This window comes from Bos grunniens, chromosome 13 (genome assembly GCF_055505025.1).
Source record: "Bos grunniens cultivar Pamir isolate PY7600 chromosome 13, Bosgru_T2T1.0, whole genome shotgun sequence".
NCBI classification, from domain to species: Eukaryota; Metazoa; Chordata; class Mammalia; order Artiodactyla; family Bovidae; genus Bos; species Bos grunniens.
Genome location: NC_141177.1, coordinates 40,395,796 through 40,410,505, shown reverse-complemented (window position 1 = coordinate 40,410,505; position 14,710 = coordinate 40,395,796). Strand labels below are relative to the sequence as shown.

Here is a 14,710-nt window from a genome sequence, read left to right as displayed (position 1 = left end):
GCTAAGGAGGCCCATCTGTTCCTTTGAGCCCTCGTCACCACTGGGGTGTGGTAATTATGTTCAAGAGAACAAGCTGCTTTCCCCCAAGGGTCTGGGACTCACTAAGAGGCCAGAAAGGTGTTGGTTCCAAGTTCCCAGCCTTTGAAGTTTATGGGGTACGTGCTCAGTCACTCAGTCATGTCCAACTCTTTTTGACCTACTGTAGCCCCCCAGGCTCCTCTGTCCAGGGGATTCTCCAGGCAGGAATACTGGAGTGGGTTGCCATTTCCTCCTCCAGGGGATCTTTGCGACCCCAGGTATTAAACCCACATCTCCTGTGTCTCCTACTTTGGCAGGTGGATTCTTTACCCATGAACCACCTGGGAAGCCCAAAGTTTATGGGTGATGAAAACCTTTGCGTTTAACACAGGAAAACACGTGTATGTGCAGGTTCAAGCATCTATGGGTGGACACATGTGCCCGCTGGTGAGCAAGTGAGGTGTGGTTGAGGCAGGAGGCTTGGGGCGTGAGCATGGTATCTGGACAGGGCATCAGAAGAGCAAAGTAGTTTAACTCCCTTTAAGGTCATTCATCCCCTGGATTTGAACTTGCTCTTGGAGACACCTGGACTCTGCAGAAGTCCTTCCAGAGATGCCGAGGGAGCAGGAAGAAGCCGATGGGCGCTACTCTGCTTCCTTCCTTTCCCCCCGCCAACCAGGAAAGCCTGCTTTTAGCCACTTCACTCATGTTGGACAAGTCAGACTCTCCTGACCCCTGGGCCTCACCTGTCAGCTGATCACAGTGAGGCCCAGAGCACCGTGCAGTCACACTTGGAAGGGTCACAGAGCAGCTGGAACATAAGAGCTCAATGAAGATGAACTGCTCTCTCTCAGACCAATAAGGCTTCATTTGAAATGTGGCGCCCCTGCCAATAAAATTCTGAGAGCCATCCTCTAGTGCAATGCCCTCATTTTCCAGACCTGGTAACCCATCAAAACTAAGTGGTTATCCAGGACTGTGCAACTGGTGAGCGAGGGACAAAAATGTGCCTCATAGGAGGGTCTCCTGGCTCCGGGGCAAGTGCTCTCTATGCCTCCCAGGCCGGATGTCCTTGGAGAATAGACCCAAGGGTGTTTCCAGCCTCTGAGGGGTCCTCTCGCCAGCCTCAGCCCCTCTGGAGGTGGGGAGAGCATCTGGTCACTGGAGGCTCTCAAGGTCAAGCTCAACCCTGGCAATGGCATCTGTTGAATGGACGAAGAAGGCTCTGCTTTTGGCCACGTGGCTGGATGGAGGCCCCACTGGGATAGAACTCAAGTCTCCTGGAGCGAATGATGGAGTGATGGAGGGGAGGACCAGGGTGGGGGAAGGCCTTGTGACTTCAACCTCCCAGCACCCTAGGGAGAATCAGTGCAGTCCTGGCTCTGAGAGCACCAGCAGAAAGTCCTCCGTGCGCACTCCCAACCCCGGACGTGGAGACAGGAGGGGTGAGTGCACCTCAGGGTCTGACATCCCACCCCCTCCATCCCCTCCACCCTCTACTTCCTCACCTAGACCAAAGGCTTTGCGCCTGGACTGAGTTCTTGGGAGCGATGGGGCTGAGAGCCAGAATGTCTGTTTTCACTAATGAGATGCCGGCAGAATCAGCACTGTAAGTACAAATGGAGGAGAGACGCTGTCCTCCTGGCACCTTGGGCTAGCCGTCTGCTCTGCGCTCCGCTCTGGACAGATGCCATGAGAGGTAGAAGGGTTTGGGCTTCGTGGTCTGGCAAGCCCAGATCCAAAACCCTGGCTTGTCCATGACTCTGGTTTGTGACTTCTCTTGAGCTTCAGTTTCTTTATCTGGGAGCGGGAGTGAACAGCGAGGATGAGATGAGGTCACCTTCAGAACCCTTCTCAAGGCACCTGGCACACGGGAGCGCAGCTGTGAGGAAGACTATCACCCTCTCCCCCAGGTAAATGGGGGAACACAGGTGTGGGCGTGGCTTTACCAGGTCAGGCAAGTAGGTGCTGGCAGGTGTGGAGGGACAGCTGGGGACAGGGGAAAGCTGGGGCTGCCACCCCTGCTGACCACAGATATAAAAGGTTCTCATCAGCCCATCACTGAGGGCACCCAGAGTCCTGGGGCCGTACAGAATCAGGTGCAGAAGGGAGCAGAAATATGTTTCCTCACTGTTGACCGGTGACAGCGGGTCTGTAGGAGACTCTAGACCAGGAAAGAGCAATTTCCCCGAAGAAGGAAGCAGCCTGAGAGACAGATTCTGTTTCTAGGAATCTTGGTTGGCTGGACGGGATTGTGGGAAAGAGAGACCCCAGCTCTGGTGGCAGAGAAAGGGCTTCTGGGATCTCATGATGAGGGAGGAGGGGGCAGGGACGCTGACCCAGATCCTGGGCACCGGGCTGAGCCATCCTGGCCACGGGCAAGAGGTGACCTGCCAGGTTATGCCGTGTGCTTGTATGGTTGGAGCGGAGCTGCCCCCACTCCCCAGGCGTCAGCCCTGACCTGGTCTAAACCAGCACCCCTGTGCGGCTCAGCCAGAGTTCCCCAGACAAGCACAGGGAGACGAGTGCCCCCTGCTCAGGACTGGGTCCCCGTCTTCTTTTTTAAAAAAAAAAGGATTTATTTTTTACAGCACTGAGTCTTCATTGCTGTATGGGTTTTTCTCTAGTTGCTGAGCGTGGAGGCTACTCTTTGGTTGTGTCTTCTCTAGTGTGGAGCAGGGGCTCTAGGGCACCTGGGCTCAGTAGTTGCGGGCTCCCAGGCTCAAGAGCACACACTCAGTAGTTGTGGGACATGGGCTTAGTTGCTCTGCAGCACATGGGATCCTCCTGGATCAGGGATTGAACCAATGTCTCCTGCACTGGCATGTAGATTCTTCACCACTGAGCCACCAGGGAAGTCCCCCATCTTCTGTTTTGTCAGGCCCACAGTGCTGAAGGCAACTCTGGGCTTTTCCTCAAGTGATGTCACCAGTAGAGATGAAGAGGACGCTGTGGGACACTGGGCGAGAAGTGGGGAGGCCAAGTAGAAAAACAGCAAGTCAGGACTGTGTAGCGAGTAGCCAGCACTCCTGCCGGAGTCCCAGTGGGCAGTAGGGCATTGCAACACAGCTGATGGCCACACTCATCTCCTCTGACCACCGGAGGGACATTCCAGCCAGTTCTACAGTGATGGGAAATAAAACACGTGAGACCTTAGGAAGATTTCCACCTGGGATGGTTAAAGTGAAAGTGCCTGGTGTCCTGGGATAAGTCTCAGCCCTCTGGAAGCACTTGATGGAAGCACTTTTTACAGAAAGTGCTGGAAGACAAGTCCACTGTTATCGGGTCAGGCGTGTGCATGGATGGTGAGTGGAGCATGATATGTCTCCTGCCAAGTTCCCCTAAAGAGGGGAGAGGACAGTCCTGCCAGTCTGCCCTATGCAGGCGAGTTGTGGGCCCTGAAAATCCAGCAGGCCTGGCTGGCGAAGAGTCGTGGGTGCAGAGCAATCAGACGCATGCACGTGATGTGATGTCTACCTCCTGGAAGCCCCAGAATCACACATCTGCTGCAACAGAGACCTGGAAAGTGGCCTCCAGCCTCTGATCATGTCCTGAGAACGTGCTCATCCAGCGAATCTGCTCCTCTACCAGGAGCACCGGCCATGTGAGGGCCAGTAGGAACAGGAAACAATAGAAGCGCTAGGAGCGAAGCGGGACAGACACTGTCCCCCAAATTTGGGAGCCCAGGTGTTTAGTTCAGATAAAGACTTTCTGAGACCTTAGAACAGCCACCCTGGTCCCCTTCAAGGATGCTTGTCCTTTGGCCTGGAAGCAAATGCAGGGAGGAAGTGTGGAGGTGCCGGGCGGACAGCAGCACTTGGGTAATGGGGCAGCGAGGGACAGTGGAATCCCTATTATTGAGTGCCTTCTGTATGCCAGGCTCTAAGCGACTGCCTCCTGTCCGCTTGTGTCACCCTGACATCCCCGACACCCCATAAAGCCCGCGCTGTGTCATCTCCTTTAAAGGGAGGCCCCTGGAGCTGGGGAGGTGAAGTCACCCACCCCAGGCTGGTGGAGAGGCCAGCCCCACACCCCATGCTTTCTGGACCCTGCCGTGTGGCCCAAGTGGGAGTGCTGTGTTCAGGGTGGGGGCCTGGTGGGGGCAGCAGGCTGGAGCAGGGGAGGGGGGCTTGCCTTGTGGGCGGCAATGACCCCCACACGATGTCTTTTCCCTTTTCTTGGAGTGGGTCTCCTGGGTAAGATCGTGGCAGGGCCGTTCCTGCGGAGACTGGCTCAGGTGGACGGACAGGCAGGTCCCTGCAGGTCTGGGAGGCGGAGGAGCCTTAAGACCCGTTCTGCTGGTTCCTGGTGTTTCGCCCACAGAACCCAGACAGCAGTGGGGTGCTGTGTCAAGTCCCTGGGAAGCGGAGCCACCCTTGACCTGGATCTGCACACCTCCCCCGCACACTCAGCCACACACATTCACGTGCACGTGGGCGCACACACACACACACACTTATGGCTACTGAGTGTGTGGGTTCCTTACCCCGAGGGCCTCAGGACTCACCCGGCCAGCCTGGAAGAGGTCACCTTCTTGTCCTAGCCTCCTCCATCACCCTTCCTCCTGTAGGACCAGGGTTGAGAGAAGTCGAGTGTCCCTGGGAGAGAGAGGTGGGGTCAGGAGCAGACGAGGCCCGGCAGGGCAGGCTTGCTGGCCCACCTGCCAGAGTCTCCTCTGCTTCCCCCTTCCCTCTGCTCCAGGCTCTCCTTCCTCTGCAGACCGAGCACCCCAGTGGGCAGCAGGCACAGACATGCTGTGCCCCTGCGGGGACCATGGCCTCCCTGCTGGGTCTGCAGCCCTTCCTCCCTCCTCCTGTGCCTGAGGGCTGCCCAGGGAGTGGCAGCCCCCAGTCTCCTCATGCTCAGCCCCCAGCCTCCCAGGCGGCCATCCTTGTCCTCTTACCCACTGGCCTTGAGAGCAAAGTCCTCTTCCAGTGAATACTTCTAGGAGTGTTGGTTCACACCAAATGCAAACATGAGGACTGCATAGTCAAAGCTATGGTTTTTCCAGTAGTTATGTATGGCTGTGAGAGTTGGACCATAAAGAAGGCTAAGCACCAAAGAATTGATATTTTTGAATCAATTGGTGTTGGAGAAGACTCTTGAGAGTCCCTTTGATTGCAAGGAGATCAAACCAGTCAATCCTAAAAGAAATCAACCCTGAATATTCATTGGAAGGACTGATGCTGAAGCTAATGTTCTAATCTTTGGCCACCTGGACTCATTGGAAAAGACCCTGATGCTGGAAAAGATTGAAGGCAGGAGGAGAAGGGGACAACAGAGGATGAGATGGTTGGATGGCATCACCCACTCAATGGACATGAGTTTGAGCAAACTCCAGGAGATAGTGAGGGACAAGGAAGCCTGGCGTGCTGCAGTCCATGGGATTGCAGAGTCAGACATGACTGAGTGACTGAACAGCAACAACCAAACACAAGGTGGTCATGGAATAACAACACCTTCCGTTGATCAAAGAAGCTTCGAGCTTTGATCCTAAGAGGTCTGATCAGATACGGGGACTTATTATCCTATCTGATAGCTTTGTATGTCTGTCATACAGACACACAAATTAAGTCCCCAAATCAAAGATGGAATTAGAACCCAGAGTTCAAGTCTCCTGACAGTATCTGCAAAGCTCTCCACTTACAGTGCAGAATCAGCAATGAGAGTAAATGAGATGAGAAGAAAAGGAAATTTAAAGCATAGATTTAAATCTTCAAATATTCTTTAAAAATAAGCAAGGGAGCTGGGCTGGTCCCAGTAATCAGTGGCCCCACCCTCCCCACTTGTCTTATGAAGCTGGTCTCCCAGGAGAATCCACACCCTCCACCCAAGACAATTGTCAGTTTCATTGAGAAATTGATTGCTCATTATGTATTGGCCTCTGCACTCTTCTGCTCTGAGATGAGATAGTGATCGTCTTCATGATGTCTGTGTGCGCTCAGTCGTGTTCGATTCTTTGCAGTCCCACCAGGGTCCTCTGACTATGGGATTCTCCAGGCAAGAATATTGAAGTGGGTTGCCATTTCTCCTCCATTGGATCTTGCTGACCGAACGACTGATCCTGGTCTCTTGTGTCTCCTGCCTTGGCAGGCAGGTTCCTTACTACTGAGTCACCAGGAAAACCCTTCACATGAGGAGATGGGCAACCAGAAGGTTTCCCATCTCTCTGCATCTGGGTCCCCTGGACTCAGGGTGGCCAGGGGTGGATGTGCATGGTCAAGAAGTGGAGAGGTGTTTGCCCACTGCCCTCTAGGGAAGGACAAAATGCTGTCAGATGGCTGAACCAGGAGTGGAACTTACTAATTTCTCAGGAGGACAGAAGAAGTCTGCTCCTCCCCTGGAAGCACAGCTGGGGCAAGTCAGGGGATTTATAGGGATCATGAGGGAATTTGCTTGAGAAAGTCACCATGGGGGCCCCAGGGCAAATGTCCCTTTACAGCCTTGGATCTCAGGGCTTAGGACTTGGGTATGGCCCCAGGGCCTGAGCTCTTGGTCTAAACTCTGCTTCAGAGCAGTGGACATAGGTGAAACAGATAAGGCTATGCAGCCTGGGAATTTGTCTGCTTAGGGCTGACTTAGTAAACCCATAAGGCAGACCAAGTACCAGCCACCCACTTCTACATCCTCCCGCCCCTGGCATCTTTGGGGGCTGCCCGATCCAGCCCAGCGCTCTCAGGCAGGACCCCTCTGGAGTTATAAGTGAAGGGTCCCCGCCTTCCTGGGGTCTCTGTAGAGAACCCGGGACTTGGGACAGAATCAGAGAAGCTAGAAGGGAGCTAGAGGAGAGGACCTTGCAGGATACTGAAGGCTTCCTCTCGCCTCTGAAATCACACTTCGAATATTCACTTCATGAATGAACCTCAGCAGTACTTGTGGCAGGCTCTGCCCACCCCCACCCCCCACCCCCCCGCCTGGCTCCCCCTTTCTCCAAGCCAAAGGCAGGCAGACGCATCCCCACCTGAGGACCTGCCAGCCACTGTGGGCTGGAGAGTGATGAAACCCGCAGTGCATCCTGGGAGAATCCCACTCAGCTCTACCACCACAGCCCACCCTGCAGGACGGGGGCTGGACAGCCCCAGAGAGAACAGGAACGCTGGCCACAGCCCTCCCGGTTCTCAGGGCTGTGGGAGGCTCCCCTCCCCTCCCCACACTGGTCTCTAAATTTGGAGAAGTTGTCTTGAGCCCCCCATCTTGAGCTTGGCTGGACGTGAGAGTGCCATGGGCACTGTGCTCTGCTGTTGGGGTGGGCGAGGCCCCGCCACGTTGGTTCTCTGCAGCCTTTCCTGGGGCCGGCCCGCCTCTCCAGTTCCTGTATTTCTTGTCAGTCTGCAGTCCGCTGTCCCTCCCTGGGAGGAGGATCTCGCCCCGGGACATGGGGTGGGTGGGGAGTGTCCTCCTCCCTTTGCTGGGATGCACAGAAAAGGAGGGAGTTCCCAGCAGTGGCAAGGCTGCCGCCTGAGCTGTGTTCTCAGACACACACAGCTTTGGTCCCGAGCTGGTCCCAGCTCTGACGTGAGCCCCTCCGGTGGGTTGGCAGTGAGCTGGCAAGCTCCGTAGCAGGTGCGAGCGACATGGCAGAAAAGCTGTCCGAAGAGCAGGTGGCGGAGTTCAAGGAGGCCTTTGACAGGTTCGACAAGAACAAGGATGGCACCATCAGTGTGCAGGAGCTGGGCACTGTGATGCAGGAGGTGGGCCTGAAGCTGTCAGAGGCTGAGCTGAAGAAGCTCATCTCCCAGCTGGACACGGACAAGAACGGCAGCATCAGCTTCCAGGAGTTCCTGGAGGCCATGGCCGCAGGGCTTCAGACCTCAGACACGGAGGGACTGAGGGAAATCTTCCGTGCCTTCGACCAGGACGACGATGGCTACATCAGCGTGGACGAGCTCAGGCAGGCCACGTCCCAGCTGGGGGAGAAGGTGTCTCAGGATGAGCTGGACGCCATGATCCGGGAGGCGGACGTGGACCAAGACGGCCGGGTGAACTATGAGGAATTCGTGCGCATCCTCACCCAGAACTGAGGTCCCCCCACCCCCCGCCTGCTCTGCTGCCCCCTGCCTCTGCCTGACTCTGGTTCCACTGCCTGGTCAGGCCCTGCTTCCATGTGGGGACAGTTGGTGGTGGGCAGGAGGGGCTTCCCCGTCGCCTGGGGTCTGATCTGCCCGGCCAGACGGAGAGTGCTTGAGAGACGGGGGTGCTCCTTACCTTGCAGAGCTGTTGTGAGGAGACCCAAAGTGATGCGCCTGTTGGAATAAAGGGATGTGAGCTCCAAGGTGTATGACTGTGCTTGAATGGGGGTAGAGGGGGGCTGGGGAGGGTGGGGTTTGGGTGGGGTTGTTGAAGGGCCCCAGCGGGGGCACGTGGGGTTCCCTTGAGCCTCTCCCCATTCCACTCAGCCCTAATGGGGGACCCTAGGGCTCCAGGCAGAGAAGGCAATGGCACCCCACTCAGGTATTCTTGCCTGGAAAATCCCATGGATGGAGGAGCTTGGTAGGCTGCAGTCCATGGGGTCGCGAAGAGTCAGACACGACTGAGCGACTTCACTTTCACTTTCACTTTCATGCATTGGAGAAGGAAATGGCAACCCACTCCAGTGTTCTTGCCTGGAGAATCCCAGGGATGGGGGAGCCTGGTGGGCTGCCGTCTATGGGGTCGCACAGAGTCGGACACGACTGAAGCAACTTAGCAGCAGCAGCAGCAGGACTCCAGGAGGCCCCTCTTTGATGCCGGTGGTTGAGGAGGGTGGGGGGAGTGCTGTGAGTGGGATGGGGCAGACGGGACTCGAGTGTCTGCCTGAGCTCCAGTCAGAACCTGGGGCCAGAGTCTGGACCAGGGGTGGGACACGCCTGCCCCTCTGGTGATATTTATTGCCCTTTGCATGTAGCCATCTGAAAGAAAACTCTGTGTGTGTGTATGTCCTGCATTTGAGATATGGGGACTAATAGAGCCAAGTTGGGAGCCCTGGAGGACCAGCCCTGCCTTACCTGAAGGAGGGCGGGATGGTCAAGACGTGGGAAGGACCAGAGATGCTGTGATGGGGTAATGGGAGGGGATCACACTTGAGGGGTGGGCGGTGTTTCCCATCAGATCCTAGCTCAGGCTCAGGGAGGAAGGTGCCCCTAAACCCTTCGGCTCCAGCCCTTCGGGGCCCCTTTGGGGTTGGGGCTCTGAAGCAGCTCCCTGGGTGTGCGTGCGCCCACAGAGGAGCTGGGGAGAGGCCAGAAGTCAGAGATGGGAGGAGCATCCCCCCTTCCACCCCCTGATGTCAAGCTGAGGTGCCATTGGAACCTGGGTTTTTGCAGTGTTGCTGTGTAGTTTCTAAAAACCATTCTGGCCAGAGCCAAGGCAGAGGTTCTCAGTGCAGGGTGGAGACGGACAGAGTCTGCTTACCTGGAGGGCTATAGCAAAACACCTGCCCAGCCCTTTACCCTCCCCTATTCCTGTTCGAGGGCAAATGACAGAGCAGTGTACCCGTGCAGAGGGGGTGGGGCCAGACCATCAAGGTGTGCTGTAGCACCGATGAAGTGTTTCCATTTGGGGATATTTTCAGTGGGTCACTGGGCCCCGTGACATCACACCCGCTGCACGGTCCATCCTAGCCCTGTCCTCGGGGTCTCCCTGAAGCCCCCTGCTCAGGCCTGGGCTAGAGGGGGAGGAAGACAGAGAAGACAGGCAGGAGCTCTGGTCCCTGAGGGTTCCCAGGGTGGGATCGGGTGTGGCGTCTGGTGGAGATAAGAGGGAGATGAGGAAGGGGGCGGAGGCTGCTCCCTCCTCCTGAGATTTCAGGGGTGGGGCGTCCAGGATGGGGGTGGACTCCCCCAGAAAGTCCCCATTCTCTTAGGGACGCAGGTCACAGAAGGTGAGTTTCTAAATGAGAGATTCTTAAATGCCAAGCTGGTCCAAGGCGAAGGGCTCCAGGCTCTGCATGGAAACAAGGAAAATAAAGATGTTTGGATGAACTTGATGTATTCAGTTTTTAAAGTTCTGAGAACATGCTCTTTCTATAGTTCAAATGTCCTTTCTTTAATGAAATGACTCCCATGGCAGATGGTTTTTTTTTTTTTTTTTTCCCTTTCACGTACTTCCTTTGAAACATGGGGAATCCCATGTTAATTTTGACATCTTACTGTCCTGTAAGGCCCCAACCTCTGAGAAGAACAGCTCCAGCCTGTGGTACATAAAACTGATCTTCTCAGGCTCTATAACAAAGCCACAGTTATCAAGACAGTATGGTACTGGCACAAAGACAGAAATTTTGATCAATGGAACGAAATAGAAAGCCCAGAGATAAATCCACACACATATGGACACCTTATCTTTGACAAAGGAGGCAAGAATATACAATGGATTAAAGACAATCTCTTTAACAAGTGGTGCTGGGAAAACTGGTCAACCACTTGTAAAAGAATGAAACTAGAACACTTTCTAACACCATACACAAAAATAAACTCAAAATGGATTAAAGATCTCAACGTAAGACCAGAAACTATAAAACTCCTAGAGGAGAACATAGGCAAAACACTCTCCGACATACATCACAGCAGGATCCTCTATGACCCACCTCCCAGAATATTGGAAATAAAAGCAAAAATAAACAAATGGGACCTAATTAAACTTAAAAGCTTCTGCACAACAAAGGAAACTATTAGCAAGGTGAAAAGACAGCCTTCAGAATGGGAGAAAATAATAGCAAATGAAGCAACTGACAAACAACTAATCTCAAAAATATACAAGCAACTCCTACAGCTCAACTCCAGAAAAATAAATGACCCAATCAAAAAATGGGCCAAAGAACTAAATAGACATTTCTCCAAAGAAGACATACAGATGGCTAACAAACACATGAAAAGATGCTCAACATCACTCATTATCAGAGAAATGCAAATCAAAACCACTATGAGGTACCATTTCACACCAGTCAGAATGGCTGTGATCCAAAAGTCTACAAGCAATAAATGCTGGAGAGGATGTGGAGAAAAGGGAACTCTCTTACACTGTTGGTGGGAATAAAAACTAGTACAGCCACTATGGAGAACAGTGTGGAGATTCCTTAAAAAACTGGAAATAGAACTGCCTTATGATCCAGCAATCCCACTGCTGGGCATACACACTGAGGAAACCAGAAGGGAAAGAGACACGTGTACCCCAGTGTTCATCGCAGCACTGTTTATAATAGCCAGGACATGGAAGCAACCTAGATGCCCATCAGCAGATGAATGGATAAGAAAGCTGTGGCACATATACACAATGGAGTATTACTCAGCCATTAAAAAGAATTCACTTGAATCAGTTCTAATGAGATGGATGAAACTGGAACCTATTATACAGAGTGAAGTAAGCCAGAAAGAAAAACACCAATACAGTATACTAACGCATATATATGGAATTTAGAAAGATGGTAACAATAACCCTGTGTACGAGACAGCAAAAGAGACACTGATGTATAGATCAGTCTTATGGACTCTGTGGGAGAGGGAGAGGGTGGGGAGATTTGGGAGAATGGCATTGAAACATGTATAATATCATGTATAAAACGAGTCGCCAGTCCAGGTTTGATGCACGATGCTGGATGCTTGGGGCTGGTGCACTGGGATGACCCAGAGGGAGGGTATGGGGAGGGAGGAGGGAGGAGGGTTCAGGATGGGGAACACAGGTATACCTGTGGCGGATTCATTTCGATATTTGGCAAAACTAATACAATATTGTAAAGTTTAAAGATAAAATAAAATAAAAAAACAAAAAAACCTGATCTTCTTCCCTTTAAAAAAAAAAAAGAAAAAAATGATTCTTCTGTCTTTGAAGAAGTATGAGGCTCATACCTGGGAAGAGCAGACTCTAGGATTGTGGCGGGGGAGGAGGGGAGGAGAAGGGTAGGGAGGAGGAGGGGAGGAAAGAGGAGGAGATGGAGGAGGGAACCCGGAAGCGCTTGGTTCCCTAGGCCGGCTGGTGCTAGGATGCTAATGTACATGTGTGTTTAGTCACTTCAGTTGTGTGTGACTCTGTGACCCCATGGACTGTAGCCTGCCCAGTCTCCTCTGTCCAAGGGATTCTCCAGGTAAGAATACTGTTGCCATGCCCTCCTCCAGATCTTCCTGACCCAGGGATTGATCCCGGGCCTCCTGCATCTTCTGTGTTGGCAGGCAGATTCTTAACTGCTGAGTCACAGGGCAAGCCCAGGATACTAATACATGGATGCTATTTTACTCTCCATATCTCTGTGTGTAAAGATGTTATACTGAGAACAATGCAAGCAGTTCATGAATAGTTAGAGCTCGCAGAGGGAAAGAGAGAGATGAAGCCACCAGCAGCCTCTGGCTGGTGTGAGAACTTTGAGGCTCATCCCTGCTGAGCTGTTGCTGAAGAGGGCTTGCTGGGGCCACAAGGCAGGAAGAAAGCCGCAGCAGTTTCTCTTCATCTGTTGTCCCAGGAACAGAGAGGGAATCGTGAGTCTGGGAGAGGAAGTGACTTGTTTCAGGGCTCTGATGAGAGAAGGACCTGGAGGGACCTCAGGGCTCCATCGGCACAGTTGATTTCCATGGAGATTCCTGCAGCCCCGCCCCTGGAGGAAGTAGCCCTGGGGAGGGGTCTTCTGGGTGGGCTGGTGGGGACCAAGGCTGGACCAGCCTCTCGAAGCTGTGGGCCTGCATTTGAGTGCCTTTCTCCTTCCACCTGACACTGCAGGGGGCACAGAAATGGCTTCACATCGGCTCCAGGGGGCCTGAATGACCTTGGAGTGGGGACCCCACGTTACCCACTCCCCTCAGAAGCAGCCCCACTCAGTTTCGACCCCAGGAGAACGGCAGAGCCAGCTGGAAGTTCCTGGCTCTAGGTCAGATCAGGAAACCTGGGCCTCCAAAAGCCATTTCTCTGAAAGTCCACTTGCTAAGACTAGTTCTGCAAAACATCAACTTGCTGTTCACCCCCAATTTACCAAACAATTATCTCTAAGGACACTAAGGATTACAGAGATTCACACTGGATAAGATGCTCTGAGCAGTTTCTGAATATTTCTCTGGTTTTCTTTGTTCAGTTAGATATTTTAGTTTTTAGTTTGTGGCTTGGAAATTGGTTTTGTTGCTGTCAGTTCACGTCAACATTGAACCATAACCTGACAGAGATGAACAGTCTCTGAGTCTTTCTTTCTTTTTTAGTATATTGAGGAAGGGAACCGATTCCTTTCAAGGTGGAGTAGCTAAACCCTTGGCCTTAAGAATTGTAGATGGATGGGGTGGGTTTCTCTTGAATAGATTTTCAAAACAGACTGCTGCTTCAATACTCCTTTCAATTTACAGATTTGTTAACTGCCTCCATCAAAGCGCTGTTTTGCATATGTTTTAAGTATTTGATAATTGCTCATGTCTGAAATGTGTCACACACAAAACTGACATTTGGCTGAGCAGAACTAAACTGACACATCTGTGGGAACTGGCTGGGGTGAAACCACTTTGGCGAAAACAAAACTAATTTCAACTAAAGCAAAAATTCCCCCCAATCCTTCAAGGTAATAATATTAATGAATTATGCTTTTTGTTGTTCAGTCGCTAAGTTGTGTCTGCGAAGGACAGGGGAGCCTGGTGTGCTGCAGTCCATGGGGTCACAAAGAGTTGGACACAACTGAGCGACTGAACAACAACAGGGTCTGTAGAGACACAGAGAGGTTTGTTACGGGAACTGGGCTCATGCGTTATGGAGGCAAAGCCCCAGGACCTGCTCCCTGTGGGTGGAGGCCCAGGAGAGTTCAGTCCAGACCTGAAGGCTAGGCTTCAAGGGGCTGACGGGGTACACCCTGATGTCAGCCTGAAGGCTCAAACCAGGAAACCCCTGTCCAAGGGCGGGGGAAGGCGGAGGTCTTGGCTCAAAGCAGGGAGTGAACTCGCCCTTCCCCTGCCTTTTCGTTCTGCTTGGACCCTCAATGGATTGGGCGATGACCCCCCCTTGCCTCCCGGCACTGGGAAGGGAAATCTGCTGAACCAGGTCGAATTCGTATCACTGCTGTACACACCCCTCCCACCTGCACCCAGAAACACGGCTCCTGCAGCTCTTGGGGCATCTCTTAGCCCCACCAATATGACACACAGAATTAACCATCACTCGGTGGAGGACGGAAGTAGGAGATCCCTGCGCAGGTAACTGGCAGGACAGATGATGATCTGGACGTCAGGCCACTGGTTCCAGCTGATAAGACCTCAGATCGATGCTCCTCTCTTCCCCCGCAAAGTTGGGAAGAATAGGTTCTCAACAGATTCAGCTGTGCTCCAGGTCCTCAGGAACCCTCTAGATTAATTATCCAGCCCCATTTGCTCTGTCACCCCGCCCAGGTTCTGAGCTTTGAGGTCATGAACATGGCCCCTTCACCCAGATTTTGCTAGATGGTCACAGTCCAGAGGGCATAGCCCTGCATCTGAGAAGCCAGGGCCTGCCTCCTCCCTCCTGGCATCACCCAGCATAGATGACCTCATCGGCTCCTCCCATGCTCCGCTCCATGTTACTGCAACCTGGGAAAAGGCCCGTGCCTCTGCAAGCTCCTTCTTGCTCACCTGCATCTGTTTGCTATCTCTGGCACTTGGGTCTCTTTCCTGCCTAGATGGCCCCACCCCAGGGCACGGCAGGAAATTTCCACATCATCCCTGCCAGTCCAGCCTGAGCCCGCCTTTGCTATAAGCCATGATTCCTTTTAATTTTTTTTTTTTAA

At 53.1% G+C, this 14,710-nt stretch overlaps 1 protein-coding gene and 1 long non-coding RNA gene across 2 annotated transcripts; one reads left to right on the top strand and one right to left on the bottom strand.

Moving 5' to 3' along the window:
* Positions 1-866: 866 nt before the first annotated feature.
* Positions 867-4,625, bottom strand: LOC147360810 (uncharacterized). Its single transcript, XR_015138742.1, has 2 exons — positions 4,526-4,625; positions 867-3,139 (listed from the first exon to the last, which is right to left on the bottom strand). It is a non-coding gene; the product is annotated as an uncharacterized LOC147360810 (long non-coding RNA).
* A 2,815-nt stretch (positions 4,626-7,440) lies between these two features.
* LOC147360809 (uncharacterized) lies at positions 7,441-8,290 on the top strand. The gene has a single exon (XM_086331164.1). The coding sequence runs from the start codon at positions 7,593-7,595 to the stop codon at positions 8,037-8,039; it is 447 nt and encodes a 148-aa protein (XP_086187290.1). The 5' UTR covers positions 7,441-7,592; the 3' UTR covers positions 8,040-8,290.
* The last annotated feature ends 6,420 nt before the right edge of the window (positions 8,291-14,710 follow it).

What these genes read in the sequence shown, in the direction of transcription:
- LOC147360809 (XM_086331164.1), top strand. Translation starts at nt 7,593, where the DNA reads ATGGCAGAAAAGCTGTCCGAAGAGCAGGTGGCGGAGTTCAAGGAGGCC.